At 35.3% G+C, this 14,867-nt stretch overlaps 1 protein-coding gene across 3 annotated transcripts in view; it reads left to right on the top strand.

Moving 5' to 3' along the window:
* Positions 1-13,680, top strand: part of LOC125668157 (titin-like) — a 72,303-nt gene extending 58,623 nt beyond the window's left edge. The window contains exons 14-15 of one of the 3 annotated variants that reach the window (XM_056164118.1): positions 9,179-9,291; positions 12,671-13,680. In XM_056164118.1, coding sequence (XP_056020093.1) covers positions 9,179-9,291; positions 12,671-12,841 — 284 coding nt within the window. In that variant the 3' untranslated portion in view covers positions 12,842-13,680. Of the gene's footprint in view, positions 1-7,557; positions 8,113-9,178; positions 9,292-12,670 lie in introns of those variants that run through there. The other 2 variants (XM_056164120.1, XM_056164119.1) reach the window with 2 other exon arrangements.
* Positions 13,681-14,867: the final 1,187 nt, after the last annotated feature.

The following is a 14,867-nucleotide window of genomic DNA, read 5'->3' on the forward strand; positions in this document are numbered from 1 at the left end:
CTCGCTTGATACTTTAGTCGGTAACTTGAGTAAAGAAGGGGGGATCCAAATTCCAAAATCTATCCAAACATTTTCCAATACAGAGCGAAAGAGATATCCTTCTGAGAAAAGGTGTATATCCCTATGACTACATGTCCTCTTGGGACTGGTTTCATGATCAAGAGTTACCTCTCAACACAGCATTTTACAATAAATTGTCTGATTCTGAGGTATCAGATGCTGATTATGCGCATGCGAGGAATGTATAGCAAACCTTTGACATGTGCAATATGGGAGATTATCATGATCTTTATTTAAATGCAGACGTCCTATTGCTGTCAGACGTCTTTGAAAACTTTAGAAAGATATGTTTGGAGTCCTATCACTTGGACCCATCTCATTTTTACACTTCCCCAGGTCTAGCCTTGGAGGCCATGTTGAAAATTACTAAGGTCAAGCTGCAATTGTTAGATGATATTGACATGGTCTTATTGATTGAACAGGGTATAAGAGGAGGTGTGTCCATGATATCTAAGAAATATGCCAAGACTAACAATCCCTTGGTCTCTGATTATGACTCATCTAAACCCAATACTTGTCTGACCTTCTATTACTTTTAAATGCGGAAAATATTTTACTGTAAATGATAACATGTCATGCAAGTCGAAAAACTTACTATACTGCATTATTTGCAACGGGTGTGGCGAGGAATATATTGGACAAACCGGAACACAACTAACAGCTAGGATGCGTGTCCACCGCCAACAAATTAACGATCCCAGTACAAGAAATACCCCATGCAGCCAACACTTTGACACCTGTGCTAGAGGCAACTATAGCGTATTTCCATTTTATAAACTTAAAACAGAATCAACGTCCATGAGACTTGCTAAAGAATTTTTTTTTCATTATTCATCACTGTTTTCTCCTAGACTAAACAAACTTTAATCAATACATATATGAAAAATTCTGATTGTTAAACCTTTTAATTCATCAACTTTTATCATGTAAATTTTTCATGCTTATTTTGTCCAAGTCACCTTTCCCGAACTTTTGTATTATGACGTCGTACATGAGAGAAGCGAGGTCAATAGGGTACCAGTTTAAGACTATCATGACGTCACAATAGACGTCTCTAAGATAAACAACTTTGTATTCAATATTCGTATTCACCTGAGGATGGATGTTAAAATCCAGAAAGCGCTAATAATTTAAATATATTTTGGAACTGCATATTCTCCTGCTATTATATATATATATATATATATATATATATATATATATATATACATACATACATACATACATACATACATACATATATATATATATATATATATATATATATATATATATATAATATCGGCTATGAGAGTTAAACACGACTGAAGAAGACCGGTAACACGGTCGAAATATTTCTACAAAGTGTTTAGAGTTATATATATATATATATATATATATATATATATATATAATATATATATATATATATATTATATATATATATATATATATATATATATATATATAAAGTACAGAAAATTTCACTTTATTTGGATACCCACTTCTCGGGGTTGGACTCACGACCTGGAGCATGTAACCAACGCCCTAGACCACTCGACCATCTAGGCAAGTCAAAAACCTCGCTTTCGATGACGGTGGAATTCTCGCCACGCTGTTACGCGCTACACGGTCATTGCTACGACGGAATTGTTATATGAATTTCATTTTTTTAAAATAAGGTAGTTCCTGTTAGTGACTTGGAAAGATTTAAAGTAGAAATAAGGAGAGTAGAGGCAGTCGACAGCATACAGTTCAGAACAAGTCGCGTCAAAGGTTAAGCAAGTCACAGCAAAAATAAAATGTATGTAGTGTAGTGTTTTTGTTCTATTCAATCAAACGTTTTAATGACTATATTTGTCATGATAACATGGAATGACCTGACACCCCTTATAATTAGAACAGCCCGTGTGTATATAAACCCGGGGTGCTGTGATTCCGTGTCATTCTTCCAAGCTGATCGAACAGAGAGGGAGCTTTAAAAAGTAAGGATAAATAAAGGTTTTAGCGTTAGGAAAGGTAAAGAGACAATCAATTCAGTGGCCCGAATAGAGCTGAAGCTGTTTTGGTTGTTTGCTCGCCTTATTGTTTCCCGGAGTGGTTGTTCATTGTGACCGACCATAGCACTGACAGTAAGTCAGAGAAAATAGCTAGTGTTGGGGATAGTGGCCCGAATAGAGCCGACCTGTTGCTGGTACTAGTCTATTTAGTTAAGGAAACATACAATTTACTTTCTTTAAGTCTTCCATTTATTATTGATTTACTTCTTGATTTCAACCCAAGGTAGGGACATTCAAATAAATAAATATATATCCAATCAGTGATTGAGGAAAATTATACTTTAGTTTAAGCAAAGAGGTTCTTTTGAACTCATACTAGATTGACGGCAATAGAGTGCCGTTACAGTAGTATAAAAATGTTTCAAACACATTCGTATGCTTTATGCTTTAATGATTTAAAACCGTGGGAGAAAACTAAAAGGGACTGTTTTTTCTGCCTAATTTCATTCCTGTACTGAATATTTGGCAAATAGATGCCTCGTCCACACGAAGAATTTAATTCGCATTAAACATAAATTAATGCGATTTAAATCGAACAGCGTTCACACGGAGATTTTAATGCGCATTAGTTTACTTCGAATTAAAATTTACGTCTCGATTTAATGCGATCGAATTAAATTTAATGCGCATCCGTGTGAACGAGGCAAGATATTCTTTAAATTGAACCTGATTAAAGCATGAACATTACAAAATATGTACAAACATGTAGCTGCGCTCGCTCAAACGGTAGCACCGTCAGCCCTGGCTCGTACTGCGAGCTCTACAATCGGATCACGCGATCGTCTTTTTCCGTCACCGGTAAAGAAATAGCCAAATAGTTAGGATTGCGAACTCTAATGACTAAAGTATTTTTAAATGAAGTAAAAATGATGTTTAATGATACATAAATATTTTTATTTATTAGATAGGACAAACACTTTTTAATTTCATATCTGATATAGGACAACAACTTTTTTGTATTTTTAGAAGATAGGACATGGGTTTTTCTAAAAATGGAAATATAGAATGCACCGGTCCCAACCCTCCAATAAATATTGACTGGTTCCTTAAACAAGAAATTTTTTGACGCCAATCCGAGAAGTCCTTCGTTCAAAATGGCTGAGATCTCGCAAATTCACACCTTGGACTATGATTGTGAACTTACGTGGACTGTGGTCTCCTAGCTCGAAAATTCAGTGCACCATTAGGCATAATATTTAACGAAGTGCAATGTTTATGAAAGACAGGGTAAGATGATGTGTGACGTCATGTCTACGTTTTGCGTACGTCATAATAAGACTGACAGTGGCGGATCTAAATACTTGTTATTTCTATTTGTAAAGTCGGGCTACCGGGACAATATATACGTTAACATTAGGATTACGTGATATGACATCAATACAAACAAGAGAGAGAGAGAGAGAGAGAGAGAGAGAGAGAGAGAGAGAGAGAGAGAGACTAAACAAAATTAATGTGAGGGAGCACAGGTACTGAATTTAAGCCATTAAAAAAATAATACCCCCAAACAATGATGGAATTCGGCCGGATCGAAAACATTGTTTTAAACATTTTTTTTCTCGTCTAAAAATAAGAGCTGATTAAATCTATTTCCTTGGCACGTCCAATAATGCAAATCACGACCCTCCCACTTTTTTCTCTCATCATGACAACCAATCATGTCACTTGCTATTAATGACTGGAAAATCATAAATTAATTCTAGTTTTGTGAATAAATCTTAATGTATCCTTACAATAACAGTGGAAAGGGGCTCAACAGTTTTGTAATTTATGCAATAATTGTATGCGAATGCTCAAGTATTTCATCATTTTGTTACCACTAGGATTATGTACAATATTATAAATGTTGTTTTAACATGATTTTCTTTCTCTACTGAAACATGTCATTGCTAAAAGGGGATTGTTCAATGAATTTCATTTTTTTAAAATAAGGTAGTTCCTGTACGCATTGGGGTGGGGGTGGGGGTTCCGTGCAATTATATTGAATTTATCAATTTATTTAAAATTATTGTTATATTGAAATGCGTTTTAAATTCAAAGGCAGTGCTGTTCACAGTTTTATAAACTTGAAAGGTTTGCAATAAGACTTCGTGCTCGGTCGATATGCTTTACTGTGAAGTTGATATATCTATGGATCGATCTCATGAAAGGGCTATATTTGTATATATATATTTATTTATATGAATGAAGTATATCTGTAACACTCTAAAGTGCGATGGTCACGCCAAAATGCGATGGTGTGGAGTTCAGTAACGTTTGTGACGTCACGTCATTGTGACGTCATTCTTAACGTCTTTCAAAATAAAACCGAAGAAATCCAACACGGACGACAGCCAAACTTCCACCAGAGTTCGTTTGCTCACAAACCAAACTCTTCCACTTAGGCATTATGGGATAGCGATTTCTTAGGCCGCGTATACTGTGACGTCACTGTAGAATGACGAAAAAACATAACGTCAAACGTAACCAACTTTCAAAACAAGAACGTAAACATCAAATTCATTACTTTACACAATAATTTGAACAGAGTATCCCTACTTTTTAATGATCTTTTGATCATTTTATGTTTAAAATAAAATCCATACTTTTATATTAATGCTTTTAATATTAATATCTTCAGACTTTTAACTGCGAACTACTTCTTTAGTGTAATTTGTCTGCGTGATAATCACGGACTCACAATATACAAATCTGTATATTGTGGTGCGTCACATAGGAGAGGTCTATTCGTAGGCACTGTGACGTAATGAGGCCTCGACGGGGAGTTTGGGACGACAGCATCGCAATCGGAACTCCTCGAATGTCTCGCGCACTCGAGTGCCAATCGTAACTACTCGGCTATTTCCGTAACCGCAAATGAACCTCGTATGTGGATCGACGCCATCAGAGTTGGTTGTTACGTATACATAAACGTAACTTTGACGTCACAGTCGTACGTTACACTATGAAACGTGAACTTTTAAATGCATCTAGGCCTAAGATATTATACACATCTAAGGTATTGTATAACTATTAATTTCCACTTACATGTTATGTATTAGAGTGAATAAAACGTTAATGATACCAAAACTGAATCTCTGGTGAAAATATGAATAACATATTATTCAGGGATTCGGTTCTGGCCTTTTAACTCTCATCCACAGGCGCGCTTCCGGCGAAGAAATGCATCGATTTGATGCAATTCTTCCGCCGATCCACGTCCGAGTCTTCTTACCGGTTACGGAAAAAGACGAACGCGTGATCCGATTGACTCGAGTGCATGAGATATTCGAGGAGTTCCGAATGGACAGCAACGGCAAAGTATACACGGTTGAGGATAGTGAGAACGGCAAAGTACATTTGTTGTCGAGCTATCTACTTCGCCCAAACATTCTTTAATTCATGATCATTTATGACTTGTGATGTACACGTAATAAAATCTTGGGGATATGCTATAATGCAAAACATTCTACACGATTTCGCGTTACGCGACAACTAGGATGGTAATGAAATAAGTTCTTATTTTTAGACGGGGTCACGTGACCCCGTCTATTAGTTTACTGTCAGTCGAGTCCTCAAAACGGAAGCCATGCCGAGAACACATGAATTGTATCTACGTGGAAGAAAAGAGTGCATAAATTGCGCTGATCATTTTGTACACAGATTTGAAAAATATAAGATCAATATTTTTTTTTTTTTAAAAACTATCGTTTTATTTTTCATTGATTTATTAGATGAATTTGAATTATCTTTCAAACAGAAACGATTGTTGTTTTCATGAGCAAATATTCTTACTTTGTTTACATCCGACCTTTTTACGGAAGAAACCGAGAATATGCGAATGTATCCGGAGTTTGTCGTGTTATTTATTCTATGCACGCACCAAAAAAAAAAAATAGTTTTAATGCAAGCCAACAATATTACCCCCCCCCCCCCCCGACAACTGTACAGGCGAGTTCTTTTGGACGTTTTTCTTATTTATTTTGAGGTCAAAAGGTCAAAGTCTCTTTTTCACCATATACTGTAGATTTGAGCTTCCCTCTAACTTTTATACATGTACTTGCTGGTGCATGTTTATCAGACTTCAAATCCTGATAACATTCAATATTCATGTTGCTTTTGAAATCCAAAGACCAAAGGTCAAGGTCATTATCACACTAAATACCTATTGCGGCCATTCAAAGCTTCATACTTATAAACTATATAAAATACGTGCATGTTTTTACTTCGTGAATGCAAGCTTGCATAATTTTCCAAACTGCAACTCGGCCATAGGCATCTTTGATGCATAATATTTTGAAATCATATAATTTACAGCTCTTTATATTATTTTATCTAAGAAAAGGTGTCTGGCTTGTGGACATGTATATTTATGATTGACTATCACATGTATATATCTTCCATTGCATAGGAAGCTTCTAGTCCTAACATGTGTCAAAAAATTTGAAATTATGTAAATAATTTGTTAAAATGTTTACAATTTACATGTACATATTTACTGTTCTAGTAGTTTAGAAACTATTTTTATGCCCCCGAGATCGACGATCAGGGCCCATATTGTTTTTGTCCTGTCTGTCATTCTGTAATTCTATCAGATTCTGTAATTCTGCAATTCTGTCTGAAACGTTAACCTTGCTAATAACTTTTGAACAGTAAGTGATAGAGCTTTGATATTTCACATGAGCATTCCTTATGACAAGACCTTTCCGTTTGTACTAAACGTTTTGACCTTGACATATATCTACTTTTAAAAAGATTGACATTGGTCATGACTTCTAAATGGTAAATATTAGAGCTTCCATATTGCACTTGAGCATTTCTCGTGACAAGATCTTTGTACTGGTCTTTGTGACCTTGGTCATCTTCGGAATTGGCCATTATCGGGGGCATTTTGTGTTTCACAAACACATCTTGTTTTATACAAGTTTGGGGTGTTTACATGTCCATCTCATTATAACCTTTTCTATGATACTGAAAATAGCGATGAAAACCCAGTATTGCAATTTATTTAACCCTGATCAGGCATCAGTCTGTATTATTAACTCAAATTCTCACATTGCAACAGTATTATATTCTTTACACAATCATAGTTCACTGTTCTGTATCGATGTTATTACTATTCAACAGTAATGCTTTTACAATTGTTAATTGTCCAAATACTGGTATATGCATAATATTCTAAAATGCCTGAATTTGCAGCACTTCATGTTATATTGTTTCACTTGAGAAGACAGTTATCTGGCTTGTGGACTTGTTTATTAATGTTGGACAGTAACATGTCAATATTTTTCATAGGAAACTTCTAGCCAAAATGTGTGTCAAAAAATTTGAAATTACTATGTTACCAATTTTGTTACAATGTTTACAATTTACGTGTTCTTGTTTACAGTTTTAGTAGTTTAGAAAATTTTCTTTACTAAAGAAAGAATTGGAGTGTTTATATATATCCACTTGATTTTAACCTTTCATGTGTTATTGACAGGTTGTATTGTGCAATTCCAAAGTATACCATTATGCAAGGTGAAGATAACGAACAGTGATCAATCTCATAACTCCTACAAGCAATACAAAATAGATAGTTGGGCAAACACGGACCCCTGGACACACCAGAGGTGGGATCAGGTGCCTAAGAGGAGTAAGCATCCCCTGTTGACCGGTCACACCCGCCGTGAGCCCCATATCCTGATCAGGTAAACGGAGTTATCCGCAGTCAAAATCAGTGTGCCAAGAACGGCTTAACAATCGGTATGAAACACGTCAGACAGCATTTGACCCAATGCGAGGTCGTATTGACGAACTAGATCGTTATAACGACCATAGAATTTGCGAAATGCTGACTTCAATCGAGACTGTTGAAATCCCTGTACCATCAACTTGTTTGTCAGTAGCTTACCTCGATTTAAAAACTGACTATACCCAATGTTATCGTTTCATTATGTTGGTCCATAAAAATAAGCTATTAAACATATACGTCATATGTCAACCTATCATATGTTATCTTCTGTTCTGTTGACATATTAAACTTTGTTCCCTACCTTCATCTATATTTCTTTTCATTTACTTTATTATAGAATTCATGCTTTTTCACAAGAATTCAGCACCTGAATTAGCTATGGATAGCTTAAGAGCTAAGTGCACAAGTTAAAATGGTGACCCTCACTATAAGATACAAACCAAGAATATTGAGGTTTAATAAGGAAGGAACTATCTCGGCGAAATGATAACCAAGAATATCGAGTTGTGGATCATATTGATTAAACAAAACTGGCCACAAGACTAGTAGGTCACAATACAAACATTCCTTTAGATATTCGGTTTGGCCTCAAAACCATAAAAAAGGAACATACTTCAAGAAAATTTCGATTTTGAACACTTCTTTTCTTATATCAAAAACACGAATAGGAAGTTGTACGTAAATCTGCAATTCAAGACCTATGTCTGATTAAAGTATTTGTCTGGTGAGTTTTCATATAAATTGTCATATTAGCATAACTGCACCATTTCTGAAAGTTATGCATTGAATGATTTGACCCCGTCTTTCAGTACGTTCAGTACTTTGATTTATGCATGGATTTTGCACTGATATTTTAGTGAAACAACACACGGTTGGTACAGTCTGTATCAAAACACTGTGCTGTTTAGAATCCAATGGAATTTTGGCCTATCAGACCATCGCACTTTGGCGCATGAGTGTGGACCATCGCACTTTGGCGTGTCACACTATCGGGGTTTGGCGCAGACCATCGGGGTTTGGCGTGACCATCACACTTTGGAGTCCTATATATATATAGGAGAGAGAGGGGAAAGCCTTTGGCTGGACCGGGAATCGAATCCGGGACCCTAGTCCGAAATATCTGGCGTTTTTCTGGCTTTTTTATTATTTTGATATTTACCGTGCCAGGAATTCCTGGCACGGTAAATATCAAAATAATAATTTTTAAAAAAGCCAGGAAAACGTTAGATATTTCGGACTACCGGGACCCTTGCATTACTAGTTAGGTGCTCTAACCACTGAGCTATCCAGATGGTCCGTATAGCCCTAAGTTACTACAGTACTACTACACATACATGTAGACTTTCTGTTAGTTTCATTATTTTTCCAGTGGGTGACTGGAAAACAAAAGGTGTATTGACATTTGATGTAGAGGAAACAGATCAACAAATAGCAATTTTGTGGAACGTCGCTAAGCGAGGCACAAATCGATTTGCCATTCAGGTATCTATCAAACGATATTTTTTGTATTTGCTGTATCTATTTGTGTTAGATTGACACATGTGATATAGACAAGATTTTAGATGCTCTATATTTAGTACGATGTTTGTCAGAGTTAAATAGAAATGTGATGTAATTTGTGTCCCTGCGTTATACACTTTCTAGAAATGGTATTCTCTAGAACTTTGTTTTAGTATAAACAGTCTGTAAGTTTTGTGTTAGTAAGCAGTCTTGAAAATAAGGATATTCAACTAATAAGGATTTAATGGCTGATTTGTGACAGCTTATTTTCGTGGGTGAATTCAGCACAACGGTAAACAAACATAGGATATTTGTTAGGTTTATTGTAAGTATTTTATCAAGGTATGGTTTTTCTCTCTCAAAAAAAAAAAAATAAAGGTGAATGAAAAAGTGGGCATACGGAATAGTCATCAATCGCATAATCTATATAAAGAATACAAAATTAAGAGTAGGGCGAACACAGACTCCTTGACACACCAGAGGTGGGATCAGGTGCCTAGGGGGAGCAATCACCCCTGTTGACCGGTCACACCCACCGAAATTTCTAGATCTTGATAAGGTAAACGGAGTAATCCGCAGTCAAAATTAGTATGTAACGAACGTCCTAACATTCGGCATGAAACACGTCACACAGCTTTATACCTAATGACAGTTTATATTTGTAAAGTAGATCATTATATTGAAAAGGTGAAGATAACGAATAGTGATCAATCTCATAACGCCTATAAGGAATACAAACGGACCCCCTGGACATACCATACAAAGAGGTGCATGTTTTCAGTTATTTTAGTCGATTTTACTCATTTAGGTCCATGCTTTACAATTTACTCTTGCCCAAAGCATGGTAAAATGCAACAATCGATATCGAAGTCAGTCGTTCTACACTTGGAAAGCGAGATTAATAAATGCAAGAAAAAACTATTCATAATTAATTCAAATGATTCATAATTTTGGGAAACTTTTCGATCCTGTAAAACATGGTTATCGAGAAACAAGCTGTAGCTAGTAGATTTATGCTGGTACATGTACATCAGTGATTCTTCAACGCCATCATCGAAAACTACAATGCAAAATTGACAATTCCACAACTGATTCGTTGCAGACATTCATTTATTTCGGAACTAAACTAAACTTCGTTCGTGTGCACTAGTTGACTAGACATGCGTAAACTGAATCTCCGCACTAGACTATAGTTATCAAGCGAACTCCACCATTGTAAACACAAACAACGAGCTAGGGGTCTCTCATTTGTGAGAAATACGTATTAAAAATAGAAGACAGTGTAATATGTAAAGTGGTACATATTTTAAATGTCTACAAAATACAATTTTCATAGATACATTTCATTTATGTCTTTCGAAATTATACTTCATATATTCCCAAAATAACATGTACCTCTATTAGCATGTTTAATACTAAATAAACAGTATGATAAATGGTTCATTTCTAGATACCACAGGCCCTTTTTGTATGATATACAATCTTGAGTTAGTAAATATAACTTTCAAGATAAAAATCACTGTCCACATTTTCATGTCTTCTCACGATATATTTAATGTATGGAAGCCCACTAATGTATATCATCAATAAAAAGAAAGCACATGGGTTACTTTTGAATACTAATGCAAAAATGGGGGGAACTCTGATAAATAATCGCTCGACCATTGAGAATCGGACATATTACAAACAATAAACTAATTCATGAATTATTCAATTTAATGAATCCTTTTTTTTAATTGTAAAATAGATAAATATATTGTCATATGTAAAATTGAACAACTTTTCAATTTTCAGGTGACTTTTAAAGACGTCCCATAGAAAAAAAAACACCTTTTAATCCTATGCCTAGAAAGTTAATCTGTTTCAAGCTCCTATCAACATTAAGAATAAAGATGCATCATAAAATTAAGGATAGAATGTAGAGGATAATGCCATAAAATCTTTAACAGAGTCCCAAGAATAATAACGACATAGATTGTTTACTAACTAGAAGCTTTAAATCTAATCTCACATGTCTTCTACCGCTAGTGTTAAGATACTTTACAAATATTAGTTACTAGAATTAAAACTTGAGCATTGACGAAGTTGCGCCTAGTGAAGTGAACTGTAAGAGACGTTCACTCAACCCGTGTTCACTATCGGCACTTTTCCTCAAGTACAAGGAAAAACACAAACAGGTAAAATGTGGTACAAAAACAGTAGAAGAAGCCATTCTAAAAAAAAAATACCTGCAAAGAATAAAAGTGTCCATGCCATTAGTTGATTGATTGTATTTTGTTTAACGTCCCGCTGGAAATTTTTCACTCGTGTGGAGACGTCACCATTGCCGGTGAAGGGCTGCAAACTTTAGGCCTATGCTAGGCGCTTACGGCCTTTCAGCAGGGAGGGTCTCCATCGTGTCACACCTGCTGTAAAACGAGGCCTTGGTTTTTTATGGTCTCATCCGAAGAAGCTCCCCATTTAGTCGCCTCTTACGACAAGCAAGGATACCGAGGACCAATTCTAACCCAGATCCCTACAGAATAACTATAAGTAAACTTCGATATATTGATTTAGTTGCTAAAGGGGTGATGTTTTATCCAACCTGTAGAACAACGTACACTTAGTAATCCGATGACGAAAACAAGTCAGAAACTAAAACTAATATCATTCTTGAGCATCAAGGAAAGGCATCTGACTTTACCCCAAGAAGATAAACATCGTGTAGAATTATGTGTTTAAGAGTATGACAATGCTCAGAGAGAGATACATGTACTTGCCATTTATCCCGACTCACATAACAATGATTACAAAACTTAAAACCTGTAATGTTATTATTCATACTGTTGTTGAATATTAGAATTCAGCTTAGATATTTAAAACAGGATATTTTCTAGATGTTTAGATCTTGGAACTAATAATACTTTTAACTAGTACTCAGGTAACCGATAAGGCCTGTGGTTCTCTTGTTAAAGTATTGCTTAATTGTTAAATTCAATGAAAAATGTATGGATCCTTGTGCACTCATTTGAATAAGGTCAATGCACATAACGATATATTTCCTTGACGAACAATGTGTAGATAACGATTTATATGGGGCAAAAAAAACTTCGAGATTCCCGAGGGTTCGAGATAATGAAGTTAAAAAGCAAAAAGAAAATGTAGTTTGAACTTCTAACTCACTTCAACATATTCATGATATTTGAGATATCCTTGTTCGAGATTCTGAATTCAATTGTATCATTGGCTTCATGTAAAGCGCAACTATTCCAAACCACTGAATCATATCCAGTACGATGTTTATATAATAGAAAATAAAACTATTCAATTTTTGTTCTTGTCACTCTGAGTTGTACTATTAATTACAATGTCTTGACTTCAGATAAGGTCACAAGACAGTGAATCCGCAAATCCGTCTCTATATAAACACATGCTTCAGCAAGCAGCCTACGCTGGGACAGGAAAGAGTATTGAGAAGGAAGGAGCTGGGTACAAAGTCAGCGCGAATATGAACAATGAAAAGATAGCACATCTTGGAGTTCGATTCCAATGAGAATCCATGAAGTCGAGACAGCTACAACGACAATTGTCTTGATGTGTTATGTGTGAGGCGTTTGTAGAATAGAAATGTACTTGGAAAGAAAACGAGAAAGAGAAAAATAAGATATGTGAAATTTAAATTCCATAATTAGTTTAATACCGAGTCTAATTATCTATTCAGAGGACTTGTAAGTAAATGCTGTGATTTCTATCTACATTATGTAAATTTGTTCATGTATTGTTTCAATCACGATTTTTCTGTGTGTATTTTGTCTGCCCTCGATTTTGTATTTTTGTCGGTTTTATGAGATAAGTCAGTATTTGTTATTTTAACTTCTTCATGCAAATAACTTTAAATTGGGTAATTATCTTTGAACGCATTTAATAGTTAACTGATTTATTGATAAGAACTATAACGAGAGGAAACTGTGTAAAAAAAAAAATCTGCCACACACCAGTTTTGCATATGTTGTGGCACAATACGTTTGAAGTCTCTCTTTCGCAACAGTTATTATTTTTGTAAGGAACAAAAATAAGGTCTTGGTAGAGCAGTTTCTATGTCTTGTAATGTATATCCTTTTGTAATAGTTTCTGTGTAGTTTTGAAATCCATAATAGGTACGGTAACTCATAGTCAATTGTCCAATTTACTTTGATTTCATTATTATTAATTATTACAATTTATAAAGGGCACAATTTTACAATAAAAGCAATCAAAGGTGCTATACATAAGTAAAACATTATACAAGTAAAACGTTAAAATCATAATAATTAAAATGTAGTGAAATTGACATGTGTGTAACAGCTAATAAAAGGCAGTAGCGAAATAAATGTTTTCAGACAGCGTTTAAAATTTGTATATTCAGTTATTGTCCTAATATTTTGTGGCAGCTCATTCCATACGGTTGGTCCTGCTATTGGGAATCATCTTGATGGAAACGCTTTTCGTTTAACGGCCGGAATAATGAGTGTTTTGGTTCCAACGTCAAAAGATCGGGTGTAATAGGCTGCCTTCTCACGCTCAACATATTTTTAAGATATAAAGACGTGTCACTATCTTTGAGACATTTAAAAACGATACAAGCAATTTTAACTTTGATTCTAAAATATACTGGCAACCAATGCAGACTCTTTAGGGCTTTTCGTGAACTGTCAGTAGATTTCCATTTTAATACAACTTTTACTATACGATTTTGAAGGAGTTGCAGTCGTTTGATAGTACAATTTGGTAGACCGTATAGCACACTGTTAGTATAATCAAGATGACTACTCACTAAAGATTGCATTAACTGTTTGCACGAATCCCGTGTTAGGTATTTACGAATTTGTCTCATTTGGAATATATTCAACGAGATGGTCCTGCATTTTTCGCTTAAAAATTGTTTCAAATTGTATTGTTCATCCAAATAGCATCCCAGGTATTCCATGCAAGTCGATCTTGGAACATTTGTTCCAACTACTTCTATTGATGCGATAGAAGAGAGAGATAACATTTGCCGACTTCCAAAAATAATATAACAAATTCAGATTTATTTGGATTAAGTTTAAATCTGTTTTGGTTCATCCAGTCGTTGGCATTGATTAGAACTGACTCTAGATTCTGTATCACATGTGATTCGTCTGTTATGTTTTTTTTATTAAAACTGTCATACGCGGAATTGTCGTCAGCATACCCAAGCAATGATACGCTGCTATTCTTTGATGGAGTTTTGAAGACTACTTGAATAAACATTATACACAACTGGGTCACATATGCTGCCTTGTGGTACTGATAAATCAAGATGCAGAGGTTGTGATTTCGACGAGTTGATGTGGACTGCCGCCATTCGTAAGGAGAGGTATGTTTAGAACCATCTAAGTGTCAAATTTGACACACCAAACGTGGTATGCAGAACTTCTCCAAGTATACAATGGTCTACGGTATCGAAAGCTGCCGACAGATGCAAGGTGAAGATAACGAACAGTGATCAATCTCATAACTCCTACAAGCAATACAAAATAGATAGTTGGGCAAACACGGACCCCTGGACACACCAGAGG

This window comes from Ostrea edulis, chromosome 4 (genome assembly GCF_947568905.1).
Source record: "Ostrea edulis chromosome 4, xbOstEdul1.1, whole genome shotgun sequence".
In the NCBI taxonomy this organism is placed as follows: Eukaryota; Metazoa; Mollusca; class Bivalvia; order Ostreida; family Ostreidae; genus Ostrea; species Ostrea edulis.